The sequence below is a fragment of the Catharus ustulatus genome, chromosome 13 (assembly GCF_009819885.2).
Source record: "Catharus ustulatus isolate bCatUst1 chromosome 13, bCatUst1.pri.v2, whole genome shotgun sequence".
Classification (NCBI taxonomy): domain Eukaryota; kingdom Metazoa; phylum Chordata; class Aves; order Passeriformes; family Turdidae; genus Catharus; species Catharus ustulatus.
Window position 1 is genome coordinate 17,096,393 of NC_046233.1, and position 19,917 is coordinate 17,116,309.

The following is a 19,917-nucleotide window of genomic DNA, read 5'->3' on the forward strand; positions in this document are numbered from 1 at the left end:
CATGCTTGTGCCTCTGATTGTGATGCTGTGAGGCCATTCCTCCAGCAGGGACCTTAGTTAGAGTGGGAAGAGCTGTCCTGGGACCTGGAAAGGTCCTGTGTCTGCTGAGCTTGGCCCTGCTGTGTGTGCAGAGCATCCACTGGGATGTCCATCCTCCATCCTGCCACCTGCTACTCCAGCTCAGCCTTTCCCAGTGCACTGATCTCAGCAGAACTAGGACCAAAATCCTTCTGCTCAGGACTTTTTCTTTTTTTTTTTTTAAACAGGTAAGTGTTTGGTAATCTCTGTGGTCCAAGGGGTTTATGCCAAGGAAGATTGTGTTTCAAGCACTGGTCTTGCAGAAACAGCTTCTCTTTGGACTCTGGAGCAGAGGAAGTACAAAACAGGCTTCTCTCTCTCTCTCCATCACAGCAAGGCCCCAGACTGCAACTGCTGATCTTGTTGGGGTTTTTTTGGCTTGGTTTGGTTTTGGTTTTTTCTCCCCCACTTCTGGAGTGACTATATTTCTGGCAGAAGACCATATTCTCCTTTTAACAGGGGAAAATAGTTTAATAGATAAAAATATATAATAACTAAATAAATAGTAATAATAATAATGAAATAAATCAGTGTGGTGAACACAAAAAGAGGAAAGGAGGATTTCCCCACTCAGGTGATGTTGATAGCATTAAATAATGCACATTTGCTTCAGTCATAATTGGAAGAGTTAAAAATCATGAAAAGAAAGTATCTTCAATTTTGTCACTCAGATACTTTTTTTCTTTTTTTGTATTTCAGTAGCAAACCAAAAAAGTCAAAGTTCTTATGGGTGGATTGATAAGTTTCATAGCTGTTTTCAGCAAAGTTCTTGTGTGGCAGCCGGTAAAGGCTAAAATAGTTTTCAGCTAAAATACAAGAGCTGTATGCTGGTAAATATACTTTTATAAATCTGCCCTGCTCTTCCTTTACTGCTGCTCATTGGAAATGTGCAAACTGACCATAAATGCCAAGGTAGCTTTAATGTGTTAAGAGGTATTTAACAGATAGATGGGAGGTCTGAAAGTCTCACTCTGTAGCCTGTGCCAAATGGGACAGGCTGGAAGGTGCTGTGGGGTGATCCCTGAGGTTTGGTGTGTGTGAGCATGAGCCTGTCATGTTCTCCTGTAGGCAGCCACATCCCTGACTGTGTTCCTGGGCACCAGCATGCTGATGGAAATGATCTTTTCCTCTTTTGGTTGCTCTGGGGCTACACCCTGCAGCACAAGGGGTGAGGTGAGGAGGAGGGAACACACAGGTAGAGAGGAGGGTCTGTAAAGTCCGGGGTGGTACAACCTGGGAAATGGAGCATAGGAAAGGGTTGGCTCAGGGACAGCCGCTGTCTAGGGAGGTACAGAGAAGACAGAGCCAGGCACTTGCTGCTGTCTGGGGAGGTACAGAGAAGACAGAGCCAGGCACTTCTCAGAGTTGCAGGGTGAAAGGAGGAGCTGCGGCAGCAAATCCCAGTCAGAGTCAGTGATTCCCACAGTGCATGTGGGAAAGCCTGGAGCAGGGTGCCTGCAGAAGTGGTGCCATCTCCACCCTCCAGGAGAGTCTAAACTTGACTGGTTTCTTACTTTGTTTCCTTTGTTAACAGTAAAGTGTTCCACAGGCTCATGTTTGCAGCCTGTGGAATGCGGCAGTGCAGAACAGCTCCTCACCTCTCTGGGCAGAGTGAGCTCCGTGTGCTCCTCTTTGCCAGCTGGGTATTGGAAACAGGGAGCAGGTTTCAGAAACTGAAACAGCCTTTGCCTCTAAAAGGGAGAAAAAGCTGCTGCATTTGCTGCCTGCATAGAGGGAATGATGTATGGGTGAGGGACTTGAATGAACTGATGGAATGGAGCGACAGGAAGATGGTGAAGTAACAGGATAGATCCTTGCAGAACTGTAAGCTCAAGATCAGTTCCTTAACACAGCTGAGGGAGTGGACACTGTGGGCTTTTGGTCCCTTATTTCTCTCCCACCTCCCGCCACCAGGATGTGCAAAACTATTTTAAAACAGCTCATGATTTTTGAGCCCAATCTCTATTTTTATCTGGGAGGGCAGGGGAAGGATGCTTGCAATCCTTTGCTCTGCTACTGAATGATCACCTTTCTTCTCAGGCATCTGTTTCTTTTTTTGCAGGAATATTGTCCTGGTGCTGGTATGACTCAGTAGAAAGAGGCGGTGTTGCTAGGCAGCGGGTGAGCACTTTGCAGATGCCATGTGATGGCAGTAAGCTGCCTTGGAATAATCCATTGGTGGCAGTATTCCTGGCTGAGGTTCTGTACTGCACAAAGAAAGAAGCATCTCTGACAGGAGCAGATGCTGCCTAGCAACTGCCACTGCTCCCCGAGCAGCCTGAAATACCTTCACTTAATTGTACTGTAATTTTGGCAATACACAGAGCCCAAAGTGTAACACTTTGCTCTCAATTCTGAAGTATATTCTTCTTCATCAAGATTTGGTGTAAAAGTTCATAAAGACCATTAATAAGGTCAAAAAAATTTAGCCCTCTTCGAAGTCATGTCTTTTGTTTAATCCCTACTCTTCAATTGTAATGTTTGGATGGCTTTTAATCAGCTTTTGATAATCTTTTTTGTGTGTGTGTATTACATTAGTGCCTGGCAATTCCAATCGGATTAGAGCCCTGTTCTGTGTTGTGTGTACCAGTACCCTCTGCAAGAAATGCCCCTTCTGCAAAAACTTCATGTTTTATTTGAGTTTCTAAGGTGTAATTGGATATATCCTCTCTCCATACCTGAATTATTCATGTTGTCATCTTGCTTAAACAGAGGAATGTTTTAGAAGTTCTGGATCTGGGGTCTGTTCCCTGTATTCTTTGTGAACATACTTGCTGAATGAGGCCTGGACTTGCAAATAAATCTGCAATTCCAACATTCATTTCTGGCAAATAATTGAAACCCTCACCCACAATTAATCATTTAAATACTTGGAAAGTGCATTGTGAGGGTGAAAACATTATTGTAGGTATTTGTAGAATCAAATGGAATGTTTTTCTTTTCATTTCCTCGTGGCTCTACTCCCTTGTCAAATATTATCAGACTCTAACTGTGCAATCCATGAAGCTGCCAGGTTTAATCAAGCAGTTCCACAAAGGAAAAAATTAATCATATTGGCCTTTAATTTTCTTATAAATACGTGAAAGATTTATTTTTTTTTTGTAATAAACGACATCATGTTATTTTAAATTATGAAACCTACAATTTTCTATGTTCAAGAGCTAGTTCTTTCTGCTGGGAAAAGGTTTGTGGTTCTGAGAGAAACTCGGGCTGGAAGGTACGGGGAGGTTTGGGAAATGTTAATTCAGTGCTGCCCGTAGGCGTGGTTGTGCAACACAGTTGCCTCACAAAAAGGTAAAGCTAAATCTCGCTTCTCTTGTCCTCTGGGGGATCATTTGTATCAGTGCTGGCTTTCCAGCTCTGTCATCCCGCCCTGGCCTGTACACTGCTCCCTCTGCCATCCCCCAACGCAAAGAATCCACTGCTGCCTTCTTGGGAAGACATTATTAGAAAATTCTCAAAACACACGTACTGTGGAGTGGGAGAATAAAAATTGTTGGCTCACTCATTTAATGCAATTCCTGGGAGTGTTGGTGACACAGGAGCCAAACGAGTGAACCCCCATTTCTGTGTGATGGAAGAGCGGTGTGGAGTTCTGGGCTGATGGGGCTGTCAGAAGCTGATGTGGTTCCACAACATTTGGGTGGCTCCATAGAAGAAAATGTATAGAAAATGCTACATATATAAAATTAATACAAATAAAAACCTTGTTTTAGGAAGCTCCAGTCCATAGATGTCTCAAGTTGGGGCAAGCCACGTCTTTGCCCTGTTCTAATACCCTTCCTTCCCCTCCTTGTTTTAGGCTCTGTTATGGAAAAGGAATTTGATTTAGAGCCATCTTGGGTCTCACCTGGTGACTCTTGGGTTACCTGGAGCCTTTATTATCATCTGTATGTATTACAGGGAAGAAAATAAACTTTATCTTATTCAGCTCTTAAACTTAGCATATATTGTGTCATACTTGATACTTTTAATCGCTGGATTAATATGAAAAATGATTTTAGGGAAAGATGCATGCTCATCATAATATTAGTTTATCAGTTTGGAGTAATTGCATTATTTTCTTAAATGTTAGTCAGATAATTTAATATTGATCTAGTATTTAATGTTATCTTTAATACTAATCAATCTAAATCAGTGTTAAACTCAGGGATTGACTTGTTCTGTGTTAACTGGTGACAATGAGTAGTAGTTGAATACAAAATGCTGTGTAAGGACTGTGAAGTTTCAGAGTTTATGTTTACCCTCAGTAAACACATACTCCAAATTCTTAGCTGGTGTGATAGAGGTGTGAGTTTAAAACATGCTTATGTGTTATAAAGCATAAATTACACTGTCAGAGAACTTGAGAACTTGGAGATTTGTAGCACAGAACACAATTCAGTGGTTTTGGGTGGGATTGTACCATTTTGGGAATGGAGCAATACAACTGCAGCTGTGCCTCTTCCAGGTGTTCTTCCTGAAATGGGTTTAAGTGATGATCTGCTGAGGGATGGCCAGTGCATAATCTGAATAATTGCAAGCTGAGTGTTGTACACTCAGTAATTCTTTATAAAAATTAAATTACAAACTTTAACCTGAAATACTTGTTCTGCAAGTGTCATCTAAAAATATTGCAAGCTACTAGAGTTTTAATAAAACAGATATTAATATTAACAATGAGTTGAGAACTGGAAAAAACTGTCACCAAGTCCAAGAAGATCTTTAGTAAATGGAGATGTGTTGAAATTGCACAAAACACATTTTTCCCCCCCAATTAACCCACAGAGTCCATTAAATCATGGCCTCACCAACATCTTATGATAAAGAAAAATCAAAATGTGGTTTAGCATATTAGATCTGTTCCAGCAGCAATGATTTCTATTGGGGATATGAAAACCTGGGAAGTAAATAATAATTTTTAAAAGTCCAATTTAATGATTAAGAGTTTAATGATTAATAGTTTAGATTTGGAGAAAGAAAAAGAAACCATGTAAACATGGAAAGCTCTTGAACTGATTTTGTTTCCCAGCCCTCACTTAAGTTCTTCTGATTTTCATTGTTACATCTTGGACAGTGGGGAGGGAAAGGGCTCTGTTCCTTTATGAAAATAAACAAATTACTCATGAGTTGCACTGATATTATGTAGTGTAAATATAACATTATGTAAGATCAAAATATTTTGGTAGGCTTCACTGAAATGTGTAGAAATAGGTTAAAAAATAAGAAAGTACAAGAGAAGGCATGTACTGTCAGTTCATTGCATAACTTTGTGTAAATGCTAAGAAAAAAAATGATATTCTAAGGGAATGAGCAGCTGTGTGTGTTGGGCTGGGTGGTTCTCTGGTGTTTCCCTGTTATCCTGGGTTTTCCCAGTGTTCATGTGCCAAATGTGACACATTTTCTTACTGTGGTTATCAGGGCATTCACATCCCTTTGAGAAGAAAAGTTTTCAGTGGCAGCTTTGCAGCCCAGGTGAGACTGGGCAGGAACCTGAATTGAAAAGAATTATAAGAGGAAGATACATTTAAATGGTATCACAGCAAAAATGAACCCACCTCAGTGGCTTGCAGCAGGAAGTAACAGGGACAGGTGGAATCTGATCCAGCATTTCTGTGCGTTGTGTTCTTCTCTTTGCCATCCTGGAGTTCCCAAACCAGTCACTGGTGTCACTGGCACAGGACAGCAGGAGCTCAGGAGGTGGCTCCCTGATGAAGTGAGGGGGTTCCCAACATTCCAGCCCTGTCCCATCCCAGAGTCCTGCCCCAGGCAGGGCAGTCAGGGCTGGAGCTTTCCCCAGGCTCTGGGGTGGGACACATCCATAGGTTTGTCCTGTTGGCTTTGGCAGTCGGGCGATTATTTAATTCCTGTCACCTGCAATATCTCATGAGGAGTTTCATAGTCTATGCACTGTGTGGAAAAGTACTTTAATAAAGTCCTGAACTCTGATGCTTCATTTGACACTGCTCTGCTTTTTGAACTGGAGGAGGTGAATGCCAACACTTCCCTGTGCACCTTCTATCAGTTATACCCTGTCCACCCTTTCAGCCTTCCTGGACCAGAATTCCTGTCTTGGTTAACAGTCAATCACATAAAAGCCCTTATTCAGTCCTTGCTATGTCCTCTCTCACTTCTTTCTACCTGTTTTCATGGTGTTCAGAGCTTTTTGGCAAAGGATTTGCTTTTGACAAAGGGGAAAACTGGCACATGGAGTTCATTGGGAATTTTGTGCAGTACTGTGGGTAATGGTGTTTTCCCTGCTCCCCCAAGACAATAGTGTGTGTGATCTGGGGTGGTCTCTGACAGTGGCTGAGCACTGAGCTTTATGGTAAGACCTTTGACATTCCAGGGTTCCACTCAGTGTGGCACTAGCAAAGGAGGAGATGATGATTTTGTGTGTGAGGTGAGGATTGTTCTTTCCTCATGGAATATCACGCAGGTGAACTGAACACTGCTCACCTGCCAGTTCTTGTGGAGCTTGGGTCTGTCTGTAACTCTTTATTACACTGAATAGCCTGAGTGACCTTATAAACTTTGTGGCTTTTGTAAATTATGAGCCTTTTTTGATCATTCAGGAGTACTTGAAACAGAAAGATTCCAACAGAGATCCCTTCAGAGCTTGCTGCTCAATCTGTCCTTACTAAGGGAAATGGCTCTTTTATTTCACATCACTTTGCTGATTACTTATCTGTGTGAACACCTTCCCACTTTATCACAGCCAAGTGCAGTTTCTTCAAGAGCTATTGACAGGGCTTGTTTGAGAGCAGGGTTTGTAAAACCTCCTGGATTGTATCAATTGGAGCTTCTTTGTTCACACAGCAAGAAGCTGCTTTAGGTGGAGCACTGGAGGAATCAAAGGTGTGCAAAGATGCATTGGTGTAGCAGGTCCTGTTTATCTTGAGGCAGTTTCTCTTCTGCTGGTGACTTGCAATGCAGCTGTTTATATTATAGTGTGTGAGGCCATATCCATGGGCTAGGAAAAATCTGTCATCCCCTGGATCCTTGACTTCTAAAACCATGATTCCAATGCCATCTGTTCTTACATGTTGTACCCCACAATTCCTTCATATGTGCTGGTACGGCATGAGAGTCACTGCCTGTGTGAACTGGTTTGTTGTGCCTTTCTTACTGGTAAATTCCAGAGGTGAAGAGGGAAGGATTTCCTTCACTGTGGTCCAGTTTAAGTACCACAGATAAGGGACTTCAGTATTGGAGCTAATTCCTGAATCACATGGCATGTGGTGCTTTTTCAAAGCTTTCCTCTTTAGCAGAATGTTGGCTTTAACTGCTGGCTGAAATGACTGTGAGGGGAACTACGACCTCCTTACAGACCTGAATGATGGCAAGGGGCTTCATGTCTGCAAATGGATATTAAATATTTCAGCAGTGTGCCCTGGAGTCCAAGAGGGATCAGTCAGATCTGTAAACTGGTGGGTAAAAGCTTTGCTTTGTGCCTGTGTTGGTGATGTGTTACTTGTGTATTCCGGTGACCGAGGACACGAATCCTGTAAGAAATGATGAAAGCTTGTGGATTAATGGACAATTTGTGATCATGTAGGGTAAAGAATTTCTCAGTGGAAAGGAAAGAAATCAGTTGTCAGAGTTCTCTCTGTAAATTATTTTCTTCAGAACACTTGAATTACTCTGTATTTCTTATTTATATTTGTGATCATATTTTTCAAATAATGCTGCTTAAGAACTGTGTACCCAAAAGGGACTTGCTAAGTAAGATTGTCTTGCATCATGCATTTTTAGCTTAAGAAATGAGTAACATCCATAACTGTTTTGGAAGTAACTGTTGGAATAATAAATCAGACTATAAAAGAGCTTTAAATTTCCATGATTCTGTCATAATCTGGAGTTTTTACCATTCTTTTTTCTTTCAGTAATGTTAAATTTTGTTCTCATTGCACAGTTCAGCAAGACAGTTTGGTCTATTGGGTCAGTTTATTTGGATTTTTTAGTTTTTCCTGACTTTGATTTAGCGTGGCTGGAAAATAATTTACTCTTGAGATTTGGCTTCCACTGTTTTGATAATATCTAAATTGCTGTTCACTCAACCTATGGATTGATTATAAAAATTGTCAGACAGAAGAGACTAACATAATTTATTGGTGATTACAAAAGGAATTAGATTCCAATACTGTTGTATTGAGAATGAAGGGGGGATGTGCTACTTTTGTATGAGGATTAATTTTCTAATGGAGTGTGATCACTAAGATTGTATCTAGAGTTGATGGGATCAGTTCATGTCTGTTTTGTGATTTTTGCTTATTTATTCTATTTTTGAGTGAAGTAGACCTAAGAAAAGAGCTTTATCTTATTAATAGAGCGCTCTGAATTCTATAGAGCTGATTACATATTGTAGAGTCCTTGTATCAGATGTTCTTTGTGTGACCAGTAGAATCCTTTTAAAAATGGACAGTTTGTATCTGTAAACGAACACATCTATTAGAATTGCTTCCTAAATATATTAAAGTCACCATTCCTGACCATATTTTTTAAAAAATATTCTGTCAGTAATTGAAAAAACCTCTGGTATTCTCTTTTCCTGGTACCTTTCCTTTAGCTTTTATTCCAAACTCACCTGTATTATTACATAATAGGCAGGTATTTGATGGCCAAAGAACTGATAATTTCTTTCCCAGCTGCATCCTTGCTTCATTAGCTTTAATGTAGTAAATAATTGTCACAGGAAGTCAGCTGCTGTTTGCTCATTCAGAGCACCTAATGCAGCGTTAACATGTAATAATTCTTCTCAGAGTTACAATTTCTTGTTGGGGTTGGCTGAGTAAGACCAGTTGAGTTGTTTTACCTGCATGATTTAACTTTTCTATTGTCTACAACCACTGGCATCCGCATGTCCCATGACTGGTGTCTGTTTCATGAGATCCATGGCATGTTGAGAAAAGATGAAAATGCTCTGGAAACTGGCTTTTAATATTATCATGCCTATATTAATTCTTAAAATTAATAAGATATCTGAAATTACTCTCATAAATTAATATCTTATTACTGTATTAGCACCTCTCCATTTTGTTTTCTGGTGGTTTTAAAGGTAGATTTTTATCCAAGGTGTTTGGAATTCCCCTTTTTGAGACAGGCATGAATTTTCTAGTAGTTTTGTTGGTTTGAACTAAAAAATCACTAAATGTACTAAAAAATTTTAATACAGGACTTTGTGGTATTTTGCAAATCAACTTGTATTTTCTTGATTTGGTAAAATTGCCAATTAGAAAAAAGAAAACATTTCCTGTATTTAAAGGATCTGGCTATCTAAAGTACTGAAGGAAAAAAAAAAGAAAAAAAAAAAGAAGGAAAAGCCATTGGAGGTTTGATTATGTCCTGCCAGTTCATCATTTCAGTTGTCAGTGTTCCTGTACTTTGGGAGAGGCTTTAAGTAGTTTTTCTTTGGTTGAAATCCATATTTATGATTTCTTCATGGGTGAAGAATGGATCCAGAATGCTGATGAGCTTAGTCTTTGTTGGATTATGCTGTCTGCATTATTCCAGTCTGGAGCCAGTTGTTGTGTTTCTCCTGCCTCTGATGTAAACAAGAATTTAAAGCCTCATTTAGCTGACAGTGACTTCTGCTGAGCCATAAGAGCTGAGAGACCAGTTTAGGTTTGTTGATGAAATTCTGAACTCTTGGGACTAAAGATCCTGAATTGAGTCTCACAGTGGAAGTGCAAACATTTGATGCTGTTTGGTTCCCTTTAGATTTTTTCCCTACTCTTTCTTGTATTGGCCTCATCTGTGTGGGTGTTTGCCTGGTGGGTGTACTTTGTTCTTGCTTACCCATTATGAAGTGTGTGTATAGGGATAAAATGCAGTTTTGTTTGGTGGAAGTTTTGTCTCTGCTTTTCTCATTATTTCTTAGAAATTCAAGGTTTGAGAGAATTACCTCATGCTGCATGGTGCAGATGGGAGTCTTGGGTTCCATGGTGTTCTTCCCCTGCAGTTCATCCTGTCTGCTTCATGTGCAGTCAGAAGGGGCTCATGGCTCTGCCATGGGAAGATCTTTAGGGAGGAGCGGAGCTCAGCTGGTTGGAGCATGGTGCTGACAGCACCAGAGCTGTGGGTTTGATCCCTCTAGGGGCCATTCACTTGAGCTGGACTCGATGGTCCTGGTGGGTCCCTTCCAAATCAGAATATTCTGTGGAATGGGCCTCCATCAATGGGAACATCCTGAGCACAGCTGGAGTGTTCTGTTGAATTGGAGAGGATGGTGCCCGCTGGGGGTCACTGTTTCAGCTTGTGGAATTGCACTTGCGATGCTCCAGGGTGTGTAGGTGACCTGCAGGGGAGCTCTCCTCAGTGTGAGTTTACCCTGGAACAAGTACTCGAGTGCTTGCATTAAATCTGTGCCTGGGGAGTTTTTAATTCTGGAACTGGGGGGAGCTGGGATCGTGCCTGCAATTCACCCTTTCTTCTGACATCACATGTTTGAGGGAACTACCCATGCCCATGTCCCTGTTGTATTTTGATAAATATAGAGGAAGAATATATCATCATACACTGTGAATTTTTAAAACTTGTTTTTAAAATCGAGTTTCATTTAGTATTTTTATTTATTGTATTAATATTTTCTGAAACATTAGATGGGTTCTTATTTTCCCTGGTTAATGAGAAATTAAAGATACCTGGAAATGTAAGATGTGTTATCATGTTAGATAGTACTTATGAAAAGTACAGATTCTTATGTATTCTTTCATATGTCTGCTTAAATATAATGTATGGCATTACAGGATTTTTTGCAGTGTATTAGATGCACAGATGCATCTATTTGAAATAGTTTCAACTTGGAGAAAAGTAATTGCTGGAGTTGAATTCCTGTTGTAATCTCTGCAATTTGGGCAGCCTGTTCCATTGATGGGTTGTGGAGGAGAGTAAGAATTGTGAGACAAGGAGATCTTTGTATGCAATATGAATCTGAGATTGCTGATTAAAGTAGTTACAAGCCTTGGTTAATTTAAAAATCTTTTTAAAAGCTCAGCTTTTATGTTGTTGTTGAGCTTAATTTCTGATAAGGGCTGGAGTAAAGGTACCTGATCAGGAAAAGTTGGCTGACAGGTTTTCTGGGCAGCTATGTAAGAGCTATTTTTATGCAGGGAGTGAGCTAAAGGGCTATGCTTAGAAGAAAATTCACACAAAGATCCAAGCCTCATATGTGTGTCTCTCTTTTTCCCCACCCTCCAGTGATATGCAGCTTCCGAGGAGCTGTTCCGCAAGGCTTGGTCCTGGAACTAGGTGAAACTGTCCAGATCCTGGAGAAATGTGAAGGTAAGGTCATCTCCAAGAAGGAAGCCCATTTTCTATCTAACAATGTACAGATATCTTAACCTAGGAGATTTTAATAAGTTCTTTGGAAATCATGATGCATCAAATCAAAGCACTTGAATAAAACCTACTCTGACCCACTTTCTGTAGGAAAGGCTGAGTGCTCTTGGCACTAATCCAGTCTGATAGGGGGTCAGTGTGTTTGAAGTTAACCATCTGTCCAGAAAATCTTGAACCCTGACCTGATTGTTCTATTGTAACTGGGTCTTACACTGAATTCTCATCATATAAAGTATAGAATCAGTATCTGTTTTTTTTACTGTATTTTCTCAGTGTTACTGTTGTGCATTTCTATTAAGTGTATCAGTTTAATTCCTTAACAACATCTGAGCAGGTGGAAAATATTAGTTATTAAATAAATTAGCAATACCAGAAAAAAATGTAAAAAATATGGGTTTAGAGGAGATTTTGTTTGTATTTATTTTGATGTGTGTTTTTGTATCTAAAGCAAATGCCATTGTAAATTTTATAGTTTTTATGTGGCTGGAGATGTCTGTGTGTGAATAAATTGATGTCCTAATGCTCTGCTTTATTCACAATGAAGAATGTGATTGAAACTGTATGTAAAAGGAAAATTATTCTTATCTTAATGTTCAAGGAAGTGTTGTAAAACATGTCTGGTGAGAAGTAGGTTGACAAGATACAGTATGAGAACATGTTTCACTATAGTCTGAGGTGGAATAATGTAACCTTAATCCTGAAGTGTTAAACAAATTCAAAACCCAGATCCACAAATTTGAATTCCAAATTAACTAAGTTGTAGATGTGGCTCTTTGTTTATTCATTTTAATGTAATTTTTCATCTCCAGTGTTAATGTTGCTCCCCAGACCTTCTGCATGCTTGTCAGCAGACTCTGCTTTGCCTCTCTCATGCCTAGAACTCTCTTTTGCTCTTGATGCTTTTTCTTGTACTCAGGTGTTTGTTTTCCCACTGACTTAACTCATCACAAAAAAGTCACCTTTTTCTATGCTACTTTTCCTAGTAATGTACATTTGTAAAAATTCTGTTGAATGAGAGCTTTGCAGTGCAGTGGAGAAAATTAACCACAAAGAAGCTTGCTGTAAACAATCCCCTGCTTTTTTAATAAACACAAATGGTGTGATGGGCTAAGCTGTGCTCACACACTGAGGGCAGATTGTAATTATTCTACCAGGTCTTGTGAATTAGAACATGGTGCAAGCTCAGGAAAAAATGTGTCACTTTGCTTAGGATGGGATAATTCTAAAGGAATTAAACACTGTATGTTGTTGAAAGCAGTCATGGTATTTTCCAGCCATTTCTGGGAAATTTTTAAAATTGGGAAATAAAAGCATGATCTCCAAGGAGCATGTTGTTTATGGAAAAGCAAATGGATAATCCAACTTGTCTTTACAGTGTTAAAATAATTAGGCTTTGAGTATTTCCTTTGCTGGTAGTTTTGAAGATGATTCCTCAAAAGCAATTCATGCCAGTCTTCAAATTGCTGAGAAAGGAGATCCTCAGACAGGATTTTCTTTCCTGGATGGTTGAAAATTTTTGGTTTTGTGTTTTAAGCTCTCTATCCTGTCAGTTTGGTTGAGGTGCCTTTACCATGGACTTTGTGTATAAAAAGATACATTGATTTTGATAATAACATCTGGAACTCCACACTATGAAACTCATCTGAATATTCAGATGGTCTGTGCTGCAGCTCTTGCATGTGTGAATTATGCAAAAAAGCACACTAAATGTGCAAAGTAGGCTCTTAAAAGGGGAATAAAAAGCAGTTGCTTTTTAAGCATTCTTGTCTAAGTAGTTGTTTAACAGGGTCCTCTACTTCTGCTATTTGCTGGGAATTCTTTTGTGTAGACAGACTGGATAAAATAATGTTAACCCACACAAAATAAGGGTCACTGCTGTGAGAGTCACAGGAGATCCATTGCTGTTTCAGTTTCATTTCTTGAATAGTTTATGCATAATTGTCTACAGCAGGGATTTTTCTGTCTGGGTTGAAAAGATTCACACACAAAACTTTTAGTGATGTGAACTATGATTTCAGAGACTGCCAAAGAATTCAAGGCTGACAAAGATTCAAAGAGTAGCTATACTTCTGAATGTGCTTATTTTAATCATAATAACTTACTGAATAACTGCATTTGTATTATAAATGAGCAAGTGCTCTTCTGTAGTGACTGGTGTAAGAAGCAGTCTCTGCTTTTAGAGCAATTGAATGAAAGAGGAGGGAATTTCCGATTTCAAGATTTTGGGTACTACTGCAGCTAAGTTTTGTAGATATTTGCAGAGTAAAGAAACAAATGTAGGTGCACACATCCACACCCACATAAGGTTAATAAATATAAATACCAACTGATAACATGTTAAAAATATTGTGGTTGTCTATGCATTTTTAAAATGAAATGGAGTGAAATAGAGTCGTCTTTTTTAGTTTGGATCTTGTTCATATGCTTGAAATTGGAACTTTTGCGTGCCAAATTTGTGTGCCTGCTTCTCTGTGCGCCTTCATACCAGACCACAAATATCTAAATTACTGGTTTTTAACCCTCCCTAAGTCTGACAAAGGCCTCCCACTGCCCACTATCCCAATCAATCAAGCCCATGGACTTGGTACCTGCTTTTCCTCTCAGCTCCACCTGTGTTTCCATCAAGCACACACCATCTGTAAAGCACGACTTGTTACCAGGGAGCTTTTGTAGTTTCTGCTTTCACAAAGGACTCTCAGATCCTCCACTGGTCTCACTCAAAGGTTAAAATGTTCATCAAGACACCACTGGGACCTGTGCTTGCCACTCACAGCTTTCCCCCTCTCTGTTCCTGTCTCTGAGCCCTTCCACTTATGATCTTGGCACTGAGGGAGAGCTGAAACACCAAGTGGAGTTCTCTGCTCTGCCTGCTGTGCCTGGAGGGGCTGGAGGGGCATTAGTGTGGCACTTGGAAATGCTGAAAAATGGAGTTTTCTTTTGTCAGGTGGCAAGGCATGAGCACACTCCTGGTTTGAAATACACATTTAGACTGTGCATTCTAAAGAACGCCCTATCTTTCAAGTCACATGGCCATTGCCCTGCCACAGGCAGTTGCTGTCAGTAACTAGTGGCATTCAGACTAAATTTAAAATGTCTGTTTTGTCCATTTGTTTTTATTGCTAGAGGGCAATTTTCTTTAGATTAAAAATGCTGTAACTTCAGTAACTGTAATTATTACCTTGAGAATTTGGTATGTTCACTGAAGAATGGAAACACCAGCTGGTGCCTGAAGCACCAGTTAAAAGAATATTATCTTACCCATTCAAATTCTGCTATCCACACAAGTATTTGTTTGCATGCTTTTAATGTGTGTACATTAATAATTGTGTTCTTAAACCATGCATAAAATATATTTAAAGTTTCCCTCTGTTATTCCAGCAGTGATGGCATGGTCAAAATAAGTGTTTCTGGTATTTGGGACACTTAAACAACAGTTATAATTTGCAATTAGAGTTTTTTTTAAATTCTTGATGAATTCAGTGTGCTTGAGCAGTGCTGCCTTTGCCATGCTTCCAAGCTGTGCCCTGCAGATGAGGGAGGAGTCCCAGTGCAGGCTGTCAGTGCTGGGGGAGCCCTGCAGGTTTCCTCCCATCTGAGTCGGGAGCTCTCCTGTGGCTGCCTGGGCCGAAGTGACTCCTTCCATAATTTGTGTTTGGCCTGGGGAAGATGTCTCCAGTGACACAGCCCTTTTCCTGCTTATTTTTTCCCTCATTTTCATCCTTTTTTCCCTCTTTGCCTTTTGTGGAATGTGCCCACAGAAGTGAAGCTCTTGGACTCGCACCTCTGCTGCTGTGGATCTTGCCCAGTTATTGAAAGTCATCTTTCAGAGCAGAGTGCTGTGGCCAGAGCCACGATAAAACACATCCCAGCTTGTAGGTGGGCAGGACAGTCAGGACAGACAGAGAGATCCTTAAAGCCAGGTCTTGGAACTTGAGCTTTATTGCACAGGGCGGGGATGGAAGGGCCCTGCCTGGAGCTGCAGCCACAGCTCGGAGCAGGGCAGGGAGAGAGCAAGGAGCCAGAGAAAGAGGTGAGAGGGTGGTGAGAGAGAGCTCAGAGAGTGGTAAGAGAAAGAGCTAAGAACATGAGGTTCCTGTTACAATACAATAAATCTTCTTCTGTGTTGAATATTCTAATATTCACTTATTAGATAAACACTATTCAATCTAATACAAGATACAAATCCTATAGCATTTACATACAGCCTGTAAGAATCATTACATTACCATACTGTTTTATACTTTAAACCCTAAAAACTTCTCTTTGGACCCCTTCTGCCAACTAGCAGGGTCTTCTCAGACCCTTGGACTGTCTGCAAGCAGAGGGAATTGTTCACTCAGCTGGCTATTCTATTGTTTTCTGGCCATTTAGTAACTAAGGTTTGGTATCCCAAATATGGCTTTCATTTCAATCTCAATATTATCGAAATCTTTTGCCAGGCAATCGTATTTATATGATTTTCCTGTTTCGTCCTCCCCAACACCATCTCTCTTTACCTTTTGTCATGGCAGCCCTGGCAGCATTGTCAGCATATTCCTGTGGCTCTGCTGGCCCCAGGCTGCTCCTGGGCAGGAGGAGCAGCAGCTGAGTCCTTGCCCAGCAGGTGCGCTGAGCTCGGGACAGAGCGCTCCAGGCATCGGGGGACTTTGGCAGAGCACTGCTCCTGTCCCTCTGCTGGGTCACTTTGGGGGCCTTTAACTCTGCAGTTCATCTGCAGATAACAAGGTAAAAGCAATTGTTTATTGGCTTGGATATACAAAAGACAGCTTTGTTCCAGGCGTGAAGGTTACTCACATTACTACCAAGTATATTTATTTTTGTAGGAGAAAGAATGCTCAAGTTCCTGTAGCAGATTCTAATAGCAGTACTTTATTTAAGAACAAATTTTAGGTTTAGGATTTACCATAAATAATTATGTAATTTATTTTCAGAATTTTGTTTGTCAAGAAATTATATGCAGAATTTATTTTTTCCTACAGTCTGCAGCTCATGATTCTTTACTTAACACTGATGCTTGAGCTTTATTTTTCTCAGAAATAGATCAATATCTTTCAATTAGGACCCTTTTGCTTTTTTGTTACTGAGTCCTCTAAAGGAGTGAGCTGTTTCCATGTGACAGACCTCTTGTAGATTAAGTGGAAATCTGAAGAAGGTTATGAGATGGCCTTTAGAAAGAATATCTGGTTTTGTTCTACACACTTTCAAGTAAAGATCAAAAAAATCATTGGTAGCTCTTCTAGTCACTGAAATGAAGAGGTGGAGATGTGCAGGACTGCCCCAGAGCTGCTTCTGCAACTTAACTAGGGCTGCACTATTGCTGAGACTCCTGAGTGTGACACACCCTTGGAAAGAGGAGTTTTCAGTCTTTATCCAGAAGTTTATCCAGATTATCTAATGTGTTTTCAAGTTCCTCCACAGGTACAGGTAGTTTTAGAATGACATTTCTGATAGACTAATTCCTGGTTTTCTTGTACCACATGATGTGTGTGGTGTGGAATACCCCCTTGGCTGATTCAGGTCAGCCATCTCAGCTATGTCCCCTCCCAACCTCACTGCAGCATGATCATTGTTTCACATGAATTTATTCAAAAACTTCTTGTCACTTCATACCTGTGTTACTTTCCTACTTCTTGATTTTAAATCCTCTTTCTGCTACACCATTTCTGTGAAGTCAATACCTCTGAAGGCCATGTGTCACTAAATGCATGCCATAACTCTGAAATATTAACAGAGATTATTTGCAGTGCAGTGACACCTAAAGCTGTTGGTCAGTGTTGTGTCTAACCAAGGAGTGCTTGTTGGGATCACAATTAGCTGAGGCACCTGCCTGGCTTTGATGACTATTGTCATTAAATCCTCCAAAACAAATGCTCTTTATAATAAAGGATTACATCAATATTAATGTTTAAGATTAATTCCAAAATGCAGGTTTAGTTCATTTTAGGGAATAATGTAATACAGATCCAATTTTTAAAAATTGCCTTTAAAAAAAAGCATTGTACCTTTTCCCATAGCTTTTACTTTGTGATGCAGAATGAGTTGTACATTTTACAATGTGGGGCTTCCAGCTTCTGCTGAGGCCCTTGACTGCCTCTTGCTTGCACAGAGTTGAAGAAAACTCAAAATAGAGAGGGGTGACTTCAAAAAAATTACACCACATTAAAAAAGAGAAAAATAAAAGAACAACTAAGATCTGGAGACCACCATTTATAAGATAAAGGAAATGTAACAACTTCTCAAATATATGAAGGAAACTACAAGAGGGAAGTCAACAAAATGTTTTCCATGATGTCCAAAAGAAAAAAAAATCAAATATTCAGATAGCATTGAAGAAAGTTCAGGTTGTAAAGTCATGTATGTTGTCTGAGCCACAGAAATAGGTTTTCCAGTGAGAGTTTGCTGTCTCCACTTGACATAAATGTGCTGGATTTCCAAGTATTATACCAAAATTTTGCATTACCTGCATGAAGTTTTACTGGCCAACATTGATCTGTAGGAGAAATTTTTTCTAAGAAGGCGCCTTTGCAACACCACTGCTTTCAAACTGGGCTGTGTGGAGGAGCAGAAATAATTTCCTTGGAGTTTGGTGCAGAAATACCTTGGAATCTAGGTTTTACAGGTGTATGGATCATTTTCCACAGACAAGGGGTGCAGTGTCATTCAGCCCTGATAAAAAATGATTGGATGCTGTTTAAACCAGCCTAAATGGGAGGAGAGATTTAAAGACATGACTTGGATCAGCTGGGTGATTTCTCAGGATTCTTCCCTGCCTGTTTTTCACAAGTCGGTAAAAATAGAGCTTGTAAGCTTTGAAAATTTGTTTAGGAATGAAGAGCAAAAATTTCAGCAATGAGGTGGTTTTCTGGAAATGTGCTTTGTTTACTAGCCTGCAGATCTAGATTATTAATGGTCACCCCTTTTACTGGGTTTTGTTCTTTTACAGGTCTGTTCACAAACTTGAATAAAAACATTTTTTCCCCATTTACCAAAAAGTTTGTCATTCTGTTTGTCTTAGAGTTAAATGTCTGGTTATTTCTGAGGTACAGACTGTAGTTAATATTAGTAACAGTGAATCACAGGATAAATGCATTTATTTTTTTCTGTGACCTTAAAAATATGCAGCATCTGTTGCTCAAAAGCAGGTGTGGGCACAGTTGTGTGGTGTTCTAGCAATCACTTATGTTAAGGATCTGTATATGTTGTTTGTGCATATATGTTTATATTGATAGGATTGCCCTGAAGTTTGATCAACTAAAATGAATTAAAACCAACAATATTTTATTTTTAATATAAGCAATGATTTAATAGGAAAACAAATCTTTGTGTTGTGTCCTATCTTCATGAGAAATTTGTGTAATAAAGAAGATGGATTTTAATATTTTCTGTACTAAGGTTTGCAATTGTCTTGAATTCATCAGTTATTTTATTTCACTGACTTAGATTCCCTTTTTAAAACAAAATAAAAATTCAAGACTACCAGGCTGTCTTTAAAACAAATTCAAGGTCGCCTTCCCCACATCTGATCCTCTCAGTGAGACTCTTATAATAATTCAGCCATATGTGAAGTAGTTTTTCTAAGTGAGACAAAATACCCAATGACTTTGTTCTGTTCTTCTCTATTGTCTATAGCCAATTACTGGCAGGTTTTGCCAGTGCAGTTTTAAGTCAGGGAGGGAAAAAGTCAGTAAGTAGGAAGTCACTGGGAGAATGAGAGGACTTTGTGGGAAGTGGATGTAGCTGAGGTGGAAGTGTTGGCTTTTGGCAGGTGAGGGTGTGCCTGGCTGGCACTGGCTGCAGTTGCTGATGGCACCTGAGGGCTGAATAGGCCTGGCCAAGGTTGCCCAAGAATTTGGGAGCTGGGGAGGGCCAGCCCCCCTGCCCAGAGCTGGCACCACTGTCCCCCCACAGTCCTGGGGCTGTTCCAGTGCTTTGCCACTCTTCAGCTGGGTGAAGTTTTCATCCCATTTATTCCCAGCTGAATCCTGCAGTGACATTGCTGTCACCTGTGGGAAGCAGCAGGACCTGGGTTCTGCTGTTTAACTTGCAGCTTTTTAGCAGCTTTGTGTTTTACTCCTCATTTATTGTCCTGTCTGGAGCTGTTTCCTGATGGGGGATACAAGAATAATAATGGGGTGTGTAAATTAGATCCTAAAGCCTGTTCTCTACTCAGACAAATATAAGACCAGACACATGCAAAGAATTTCTATTTGTTTAAAGCACATTAGAAATGTATGATAATGGCTTTTACAGGTTTCTGAAGTCTGGAGATTTTGTCAAGATAAACACTGCAACAAGACTCGTGTGCCAGCCTGGAAGAGAAGTGTTCAGTGCAGGCTCTTCCCTGAGTGCTGAATGAATCTTTCCACAGTGACTAGTGATTACTAGTAGAGCAACTAACTAAACTGCTTTTATTTCTGGTGGGAAGAAACAAGAGCATTCCGAGTTGTTAAATGCTTGTCATCATTGCAGAGCAAAATAAAAATAATGTTTAAAAAAACCCGAACAAAAACTCATAAAAAT

General features: G+C 40.0%; 1 protein-coding gene across 10 annotated transcripts in view; it reads left to right on the forward strand.

The window, feature by feature from the left end:
• DOCK3 (dedicator of cytokinesis 3) overlaps positions 1-19,917 on the forward strand; it is a 187,416-nt gene that overhangs the window by 7,910 nt on the left and 159,589 nt on the right. For all 10 annotated transcript variants that reach the window (XM_033071720.1, XM_033071726.1, XM_033071722.1 and 7 more), the window contains exon 2: positions 11,257-11,340. In XM_033071720.1, the coding sequence (XP_032927611.1) occupies positions 11,257-11,340 (84 nt within the window). The remainder of the gene's footprint in view (positions 1-11,256; positions 11,341-19,917) is intronic.